Source organism: Wasmannia auropunctata, unplaced genomic scaffold, assembly GCF_000956235.1.
Source record: "Wasmannia auropunctata unplaced genomic scaffold, wasmannia.A_1.0 LD326009.1, whole genome shotgun sequence".
Taxonomy (NCBI): domain Eukaryota; kingdom Metazoa; phylum Arthropoda; class Insecta; order Hymenoptera; family Formicidae; genus Wasmannia; species Wasmannia auropunctata.
Window position 1 is genome coordinate 40107 of NW_012036881.1, and position 9993 is coordinate 50099.

The 9993-nt window shown below is 34.4% G+C and overlaps 3 protein-coding genes across 3 annotated transcripts in view; 2 read left to right on the forward strand and 1 right to left on the reverse strand.

The window, feature by feature from the left end:
* Nucleotides 1-3697, forward strand: part of LOC105460224 (scavenger receptor class B member 1) — a 30069-nt gene extending 26372 nt beyond the window's left edge. The window contains exon 8 of the mRNA XM_011706659.1: nucleotides 298-3697. Within this exon, the coding sequence (XP_011704961.1) occupies nucleotides 298-606 (309 nt within the window). The 3' untranslated portion in view covers nucleotides 607-3697. The remainder of the gene's footprint in view (nucleotides 1-297) is intronic.
* A 200-nt stretch (nucleotides 3698-3897) lies between these two features.
* On the reverse strand, nucleotides 3898-9014 carry LOC105460223 (ATP-dependent DNA helicase Q5-like). The gene is made up of 14 exons (XM_011706658.1): nucleotides 8735-9014; nucleotides 8462-8586; nucleotides 8125-8289; nucleotides 7737-7913; nucleotides 7479-7658; nucleotides 7272-7377; nucleotides 7081-7192; nucleotides 6776-7003; nucleotides 6151-6342; nucleotides 5925-6045; nucleotides 5770-5859; nucleotides 5507-5686; nucleotides 4157-5285; nucleotides 3898-4058 (listed from the first exon to the last, which is right to left on the reverse strand). The coding sequence occupies exons 1-14, from the start codon at nucleotides 8820-8822 to the stop codon at nucleotides 4009-4011; spliced, it is 2943 nt and encodes a 980-aa protein (XP_011704960.1). The 5' UTR covers nucleotides 8823-9014; the 3' UTR covers nucleotides 3898-4008.
* Nucleotides 9015-9290: 276 nt separating this feature from the next.
* LOC105460222 (39S ribosomal protein L47, mitochondrial) overlaps nucleotides 9291-9993 on the forward strand; it is a 2991-nt gene continuing 2288 nt past the window's right edge. The window contains exon 1 of the mRNA XM_011706657.1: nucleotides 9291-9509. Coding sequence (XP_011704959.1) covers nucleotides 9385-9509 — 125 coding nt within the window. The 5' untranslated portion in view covers nucleotides 9291-9384. The remainder of the gene's footprint in view (nucleotides 9510-9993) is intronic.

Sequence of the window (9993 nt, forward strand, 5' to 3'; positions counted from 1 at the left end):
AACTGAGATACGAAAATGCCAATATATAGTAAAGCGGATCTTGGTGCTTGAACATTTTATATTATTATTATAACTGTAAGATTCACGTATTATAAGATTTTCAAGCACCAAGATCCGCTTTAGGACCGTGTTGACATTTTTCGTATCTCAATTTTTAATTATACTTCCGTTAATCACATATAATTATGTATGTATACTGACTCGTAACTGCATATACTCGATGACATTGACGACTTTTTTTCATTTCGTGAAATTGTGTTTAATGTAAAATAACAAAAGCTATTCCTTTCTCCTCAGGGAATGTCCAAGCTACCGAGTAGCATGAACGTCCGTTTCTGGTTTTATCTGAACTTCATGCCGGTCGTGGAAAAAATAATCATGTATTTACTGTTCCTTTCCGGGGCGGTGTCGCTTGTCTGGAGCGTCGTGAAGATACTGTCTCACCAGACACAAAAATCGTCGTCGGTGTGGCTGGAAATGGAGAGGAAGCGACAAAAGGCGCAGAATGCGCAGATCGACAAGCAAGCCAATCCGAAGGCGAAAGACACGGACGTGTACAGCACGCTTTTGACCTCCGGCGATCTGAATATGACGTTAATGGTGTAATTATGTATTATAGTGATCGAGCTGTAATGCGAGCGGACAGTACATTATTTCTTCAATAGCTTTCTGGCCATTATTCTTAACTAGTTGCCATTGGCGAAACAGTGAAAATATAGTAAAGTATATTATTTTGCTATAACTATACACTGTTATACTTAATATATTATTGGATGCCCGCGGTGAATAGATACAAGTTAAAGTGATGTCAGGGTATCCAAAGTCACATGATTCGATTTAATCGATTTCGATTAAATCGATACATAAGCGCTTCCATTTTTTTATACTTTTGATATATCTGACATTGTTATCTAATAATTAATGAAAAAAATATTTTTTGAAATTTTCCTCCGATCATTTTTCGGTACTTCGTGTTTTCGACAACCATCGTTAACAATTGTTATGAAAATTGTTTTTCACAGGCTAAACGTAGTTTATAGATATGTAATTTTAATAGCAATGTTATTTGTCTATCTACGTCTCTCTAAAATTGAACAAAGCTTGTTTGTAACATTTTATCATAGTTTATACGTTAAGTTACAAGACGTATCATATACTATGATGTTTTACTTGGTACAGAATTTTTTTAAAAATTCAATTTTTCCTGTTTCTTTCCCTTTTAAGAAAAATATTTTTTTATAATAATTGAAGAGTCCTTTAAAAAAAAAATTTGATTTTTGTTGAAAAAAATTTTGCATTGAATTTTTTTTAAGGAAGAAATGCTTAATACATACATTCTGTTTATAAACATTTTACCTTCATCGATTTGATGTATCACATAATTCTTAAAGGAATGATCTAAGCAGTGATCTAAGCATATGTTAAACAACCCAAGAAGTAATCGGGTTGTCTACGTTGGAATTATGCGCAAAAACTTTTACGATTGGCAAGAAAAAAAAACATGTTATTTACCCATTGCAGTTGCAATAAAAATTAAGAAAAATTAGAATGGAAGAAAGAGAGAAAAGAAGAAGGGACACATAACATCGCTATTACATCGAAGGTATTTTATGTGCGCTGAATCATATCGTTACGTAGTCGGAATCATGTTAATCTTATTGGAATAACGGTCATCTGTTATTTTCCATTTCATTTCTATCCTTTACTTTTCGTAGAAATTATATTAACTTTTCTAAATCAAACAAATAATAAGATAATTAGAATTTTTAATTATTTTTAAAAAGGAGTAATCTTTCTACGTAAACTTCTTTTAAAAAAAATCTTTGAAACTTTTTCATGATGACTGCGACATGAAGATACCCCTGTAGATATTCATACTAAATATACCAATGGTGCTTCATTATTTCATGGAAGTAAACTTCCATTGTTGTGCGTCAAATAATATGACATGCTAGTAATCATGTCTGTGATTGTATCGTTTTGCTCTCTCTTATTTCGGAACAGTATTTTCTTTTAAATATGACATAATATAGATGTATTCGATAATGTATACATAACATAGAGGAGTACTATGTTAACATAGGAATACATCGATATATGTATTTAGCGCTAAGTTCGATTCAGGGCGTATTACGGAGGCTGTTTGGAATGACTTCCGATCGGAATGATTCCATTTTCTTGGGAAAATACAATAGAAATCTATGGGGAATATTTGAACAATTTCAAATGGAATTGAAATCCATTCCGAATAGTCTCACAATACGTAGTAGTTAATAGACATTAAATTGACGATCGCTCAATTTCTACACATAACGTATGTTTAGAACTAGAGATAATTTAATAAATTTCCATTAACGAATGACAAGACAAAGAATGCATTAAAAGAATCAACGTAAATTTAATGATTTTAACTCTTTAGAAAATTATAATAAGGCCGATCACTTCTTAAATGCGTATAGTTATGTATTGTATTATCGTACACCGCATAAATATCTGCAAATTAGTCCATTTAATATTACCACTTGGAAACGAGTCTTTTAATTTATTCAACTTTCCAATTTTGTACTTTCTTCTCTTGTTTACAATAAGTACTTTATTTGCTGAAAACTTGCCATTTGTCAAATGATGGCGGAACTACCGTCGTTTCATTGGTCTGAAATTCCACAGAGATATTCCAAGTAGTAATATTAAGCGACTGTATATCCAGAGATACACTCTGTATATCCAGAGATCTCAAATACAGGGCCCATGTGTCACATTATAGAACACTTTCCTCTCCACATGGGCAAAGCGATTCACGATTGTCGTAACGCGATCTCATGGCGAGAATGTGCGGAGAGGACAAAGTCGACTTGGACATCGTTCAACTTGGCCTCTTTTCCCGCAATGTAAATTATTTTACGTATTAGCTCTAATAGTTTTTGACCGGACGACATTTGGCTGCGCCAAATATTTAAGTTATCACCTAAAATCGGAACTGGGAATAGCCCATCATTCAGCTTCTGTAATGTGACATAATGTGAGTCAATGACCCTTGCTATACGTATAGTGATATGCATAATTGTAATTCGCATCGCAGTGTTTTTTTTTTTTTTTACTTCAATTGTAAATATGTAAATAAAGTGTGAACTATTAAATATGAACGTGCACCGCCGAGATGTTACTGAAAAAATTTCGCACGTGTCTTTAATGCTAAACACGAATTGTAAAAAAAAAAATAACGTAGATAAGACCGTATCTATCTGTCACTTGTAAAAAAAACTTTGTTTTTTTATGTTTGTTATTTCTTGTGAGAGCCAGCAAGAAAATTTTGCACTATAGAGGAGTAGCAAAAGAGTCATTAAGTATAAATCATAAATGAATATAATTAAGTACATAAACGATAGACAGTTCGCTGTAAGAGGTATTTTTATCCGAAATGTCTTGCCTTATTTATTACAAATATTAGGGATATGAATTTAATATCAAATGTATTAATAATGTGTACTATGTAATAATTAAGTATGTGCTCACAATTATATGTTTAATAAAATACGTGTTAGACATAAGAATAGGTTTTCGTAATGTTATTTGCAAGTATACGACATACATTTCAGAGAATGTCTCTTTTTTTACATTTATTAAGTGTGGTGATATATCCTAAAAAGAAGATCTAGATGTGTGATAATAATCAAGCTGAATGAAATATATACATATATATTGATATTATACAAAATTTATTTCTCTTCCAATAATATATCCTTTGCATTTTACGAGTAAAATAAATTCCATTTATAATTTTGATTGCATAAAATCACACAGTTCAACAAAGTCCCAAAAAAAAAAAGTTTTGTTTAGTTCTATAGATAGGTACAATTAACCAGATATTAAATTAAAAGATATTCAACAAATACAATGTAAGAATTTGTAAATACATATAGAAAAATTTATTCATAATTGGATCGATTATAAACACCATTCTCCTATCGCTTACACAGCAGAAAGTAGGAGCACGTAAGATAAGCGCATTTAAGATTGACTCATAAAGCTTACAACGAAGTCGTGTATTCCCTCTTTATCTAAAATCAGAGATATCATTTGTCAATTGCAACAAACGTTCTGAAATTCAGAATGCATTCCATAAAAATTATATTATAAATTTTTACGCCTGTCGTACCAAATATTTTCTTCATCAGCATACTGTAATGCATTTCTCTGCAAGTCTTTGAAAATGTCGCCCTATCCGGAAGTCGTTCGGACGGGTAGTATTTCATTAGATACGATTTTAGAATTTCCGCCGTTTTAAATTGCGTCGCTTTGTCTGCGGGCACTTTCAGCCTGTTACTATTGCTATTGCTATTGTGAGGTTTTAAACGAGACGAATGCGCAATTTCCTCCTTTCTTTTTAATTCCACATTAACTTTTGCTTCGCAGTGCTTTCTTGTGTTATCTGTCGTTTTTGATGAATCATCATTTATAGCATTAATATTAATGAACGTGTCTGTACTCTTTCTAATCCTTTTCGTATTGACTTTATCGTCCGAAGTCTTTTTATCGATATTTTTATCGGATATATTATCATTAGTCTTATCGACGTATTCGTTAGGTACAATTCTTTTTTTCTTTGCAGATTTTATGTCATCCCCGTGACATTCAACGAGTTCGTGGCCTCTTTTTTTACTTTCAGTTTTAATTTCACCCTCTCTTTTAGTTTTAATAGAATTAACAATATTGTCTACTTTCAATTTTGTTTCGGAAGAAACATCTCTCCTTTCGTTCACAGTCTTCTTCGACGATGACTGTGCTGATGCTAAAATCTGCTCGTAAACTGTTTTAGTTGTTCTTTTGACACTCTTATCCACCTTACTTCTGCGACCTTTTGATTTAGAGGAATTTGCACTAGACTTAATGACATTGCTCTCGTGAATTGTTCGCGCACAAATGAAACCTAACATTTGCGCCTGTGATTTATCGTTTTTATATGTACTTTGATGTGCACCGCTATTAACGAATAATTCTTCAGATTGAGCCTTTACATCCTTGTCTGATGTGGATATTCGTAACCTTTTTTCATTTATAATCTCCGATGCAGTTTTGAAAGCGGAAGGGAAAGTCTCTTTATAATTGCCCGACAGGCAAACATTTCCGCTAAATCCTGTTTCGACAGTACCTGTTACTTGTTCACTATTGGACATATCGGCACTGTTAGAATTGTTAAATTCAGAATTATGCAATTCAGTCTCATTATAGTCGCGTATTGCTTCGTACACAGTATTATTATTGGTACATTTTCGTATCGACGAAATCTGTATGAGAAGCAAATAAAGTAAAGGATATTTATATCGAAATAATAAATATGTTATTAATTTCGATATCTAGTAGATAGTTCTATACAAGAAAATTTTATTACATAAATATATAAAATAATTCATATATTCGTTCGAGTCATTTCAGTTCTTTTGATATTATCTATGCATGAAAAGATAATTATAGAAGATGTATAAAGATATCTATAAAAATTACATACCAACTTAGACATGTCAAATTTGTACTTATTTGGCACTTTGGAACTGGAAAATATCTTATATTCTATACTATTGGCCACGTCGTGCATATTTTTCTCCTCAGACTGTTCCGAATTAATTTCCGATTGTTGATAATTTTCGAGTAACGCTACTTTCAATTCATTGTAAAAATGCTCTCGTATCTTTAGACAATGAGAAAAATAATAAAAATTGTGTAAAAGTATTGATAATATTTCATACAAAAAGACGATGCGTGATGTCTTACTTGAACAGTTAAACCCTTTATTTTTTTATCTGTACTACTGGCTGCACGAACATGCGCCGCTCTCGCGTCCTTAACGTTCCGCCGCTTAATCTACGGGAAACGAATAAAAAAAAAAGAAGCAAATAATATTAAAATAAATTCACTCACAAACTCACTTCGTCCTCTTTAGGTGTACCGCGCCGAAGTGCAAACTGCTCCATAATAAGTTCCCTTGTCTCTCGCTTTTCAGCCGCTATTATTTTCTCCCTCGATTCTTGCGGCTCATTAAATGCATTCCTGCATTGTAATTATACAATTATGAACACTTATGAGAGCATCATTTAACGATGCTAAAAATATATTCGTTGCAGATATAAATTGGTCAATTGATCTTTCACATACATTTCATCATCACTGCAGTCCATTCGCATTACACTGCCCATATTACTTCGGGATTTTTTGGATCTAGTCTGACACATCTCAAACTGAGCGATCCTCGCTCGTACTTCATCCTTGTTCTTACAAACGTCGCATCTGTTTTTGCAAGGCGGTGGAGAATCCCCGAAATATTTAGAGAACACCGCGTGCCGACATCTGTAGATCACAATAACACACGAGAGAATATAATTAATACCAATATACTTAAAATAACACACAAAAAATGTCAGGCGATTCTTCAGGCACTCAATATATCTCCAGAATCCTGTTTTACTTTTACTACATTCATTTCTTTATTTCCAAAATTTGAAAAAAATACGTAATATTAAAAACTTCTGAACGAGAGCATTTTTCCAATTTACTACTATAATTTAAACTACTGTACTCTTACTTAACTACCATAATTTTACTACTATATATTAAAAACTTCTAAATAAACGCATTTTTTCAATTGACTTCTATAATTTAAACTACTGTACTTTTACTATAATTTTACTACTATATATTAAAAGCTTCTAAATAAGCACATTTTTTCAATTTCAATTTACTACTATAATTTAATTCTTGCGAAGGAATAAAGATATCGTACTTTGCCTCTAAACAGTACGCAACGCTTTTTTCAAAATTCTGCCATTTGACTTTCACAAGTTCCGAGTTCTTATGGCTGATTTCCTCTTTGATAAGAAACGAAATGGGCCCGTATTCCTCGTTGCTAAAATAAATCCTGCAGAATGCCGGATTGCCGTCTCTGCCAGCCCTTCCCGATTCTTGATAATATGCCGCAACATTCTGAGGTACCGTCCAGTGAACCACAAATCTGTGCACATTCATACAACAAGCATATTTTTATTTTCTCCGGCATGTAATATCGCTTTCCGAGAATGTTAAGACTACCTAACGGATCCTTTGTCAACACCCATCCCGAAACTACACGTTGCCGCGATGACAGGCACTTCACCTGCCGTCCACTTATTTTGCACTTCGTTACGTTCCTGAGCTTTTAAGCCTATTCAAGTGTTAAAATAAAATAGTATCATTTTTCTTGCAAGTGTTTGTATGTTAGCATGCTGTATTAAATCACCTACTTCCGTGATACGCAAGGGTAGAAATACCCGCGAGAGTCAATTTATGCGCAACAGTTTCAGTCGCTTCCTTCTTTCTACAATAAATGATACCACAATTTCTTTTGTGCTAAAAATATCACGAAGGATCCAGAATATTATTCTGTATAATTTATATAGAATACCATTTACAGAATATCACTATTAAAACAATAGCGGAATTTGACTAACCTTAGGAATGGAATCATCTGGCGGACCAAGTGCCTTCAAAATAAAGTCTTTCAGATGTACCAGTGGTTTGTCCAACACCTCTTGAAACCACACGTCATAATATAAATTAGAACGAAATACCGGCTGGGAAAATATCACTGCCTCCTTCATGTGCAAGCTTTGGAGAATATCATCCTTTACCTGTATTAATATTTAACACTGTTATAACTGTGATAATCATCAAAATTATAAATTAATATCTTCTTAAATCTGTCTCGCCTGTTTTGCAGCAGTCGCCGTTAACGCAATCATCGGTATCTTGGGACACAATTTTTTAAATGTTCCCAGTTGTCTGTAAGTTGGCCTAAAATCATGACCCCATTCGCTTAAACAATGAGCTTCATCGATAACAAAATAAGAAAGTGTTTTCTTCTTTTGCATTTGAGTTATGGTCTCCTGTAAATTAAACAAATGTCGCGATAAGAAAGATCACAAGGACTTTAAATAAAAAAATCCTGATATACTATCTTTCTAACTAGCTTTTAAAATTATTTTCTTATCATTCGTGCAAATGTGATAAGATAGAAAAACAATAAAAATACAGTATAAAAATGGATACAGTTATTCCTTTCGACTAACAAGAGATCTGATAAAAATGAGAAACTACCTGAAAATGTTGCTGCGCTCCCATTTCAGGAGTGACGTACAATAATTTTATCTTTGGTGTGTCTGACAGTAGATCTTTCATAACGGCGTTCCTCTCTTTGCTGGAAGTGGTGGAGTTCAAAGAGCAGGCATTTATTTTCTTACTCACCAAAAAGTCTATTTGATTCTAGAAGCAGAAATTAAATCAAGTATTCAAGTATTATCAAAGTATTATTAAATAAGTATTATTAAGATTTTTCTTTCCCTATTCCCAGATGGTTTTTTTTTCATTCGAAAGAGATATATGAAAAGACAAAGACTTGACACTAAATACAGATGATGTACAAAAAAAGAAATACCTTCATCAGGGCTAAGAGCGGCGAGAAGACAATCGCAACTTTCTGCTCCTTCATAATCGCTGGTAATTGAAAACACAGAGACTTCCCGGAACCGGTGGGCATACACACGAATACATCTTGCTTTCCTAAAATCGTCAACGTTTTATGGATCGGCTTTTAATTCAATAACGCGAAATACTCCGTCGCGAAAGAACAAGGAAAAAGAGCTGTGCGAAGAAGATATTACAGCTACTACAAAAGTGGATGATCTGAAAGGGATTAATAAACAGAAACCTTTGTGAATGGCGGTAGTAGCCTGCCTCTGAATGTCATTTTTGAAATCGTCGTAACCGAACTTGGACTTCAAGACGCTCCGCAACATTCTTCCCTGTCGCTAATAAATCGATTGCCCTTCTTAAAAACGGGAACCAGAAAAAAAAAGACAAACTTTACAAACTCGTTCTCGCGCCTTTCTGACCAATCTATGCATTCGACAAATGCACAAATATGTTTATCGAGAACACGCGCCACGCGACATCACATTATCAAGTACCGCTCCAAGTCGGATTAGGTTAACTCGAGTGGTTAGGTTAGGGCAGAGAGGACACGACGACGGCCTTTTCCCTACTTGCCGCAAATTACCCGCGCGCCGCCTGTAGAAGTGAATGTAAACTACATAGCAAAATTCAACTTTCCTGCGCCGCGGGTATTCAGAAATTAAAACATTTTTTATACACAGATTGTGTTGGGCGACCAACGTTATACAACCTTTTTCGTCGTATTATAATTTATAGATACTTTACTCTGATACTGTTTTCGTCGCGCGTGCGCGAACGAAAAACCCGGCCCGGACGGCCCAGTTCACATTCACAAAATCACAAATCACAACTGTTCACAACGCAGAGCAGAGACCAAACTAGACTGGAGAGAGTAGTCTGGGAAAGATGGCGGCGCTCATAAAGGCCGTGCAGCAGGCCAGCACGAGTATGAACGGCATAACAAGACTATTGACGAATTTGTCTTTGGCTCCGAGTGTCATCGCTTCCCCTAAACGCGCGTTCCTTCGCAGGTTCGTATCGCGTCCCCTCGCGGGCTGCGTCACTTATATTTTGCGGTACATTCGCTCGATCTACCGGTATCTCCTGATCCGCGATTTGCAATTTGCAGTTTCGTGAAAAAGAAAGAAAGTTAAAAAGAATACGGAGGTATTTTCGCCGTTTAATCGTCAACATTTAATCTTCTCGCTCAACATGTAAATTGTTTGTTAAGTGGTCTTTTGTCGTTTGACGTTTGCGAGATTGCACCGCACACACCCACATACACACACTTTGCGTCAAATGCGGCGTGTTTGTTGACAATGAATGGGATTTTAATGCGAGATAAATGAAACTGAAGCAACGTGTTTGACACGAAAGTGTTGACTTTAAGACAGGGTTGTGCATCTACGCGTAAAATATAATACTCTACGTTTACGTGTAAACAACGTAAACTATTGTAAAAGTGTCATCTAGGTAGACAGTCAGTAGACTATATATTTATTCATTTAATAAATA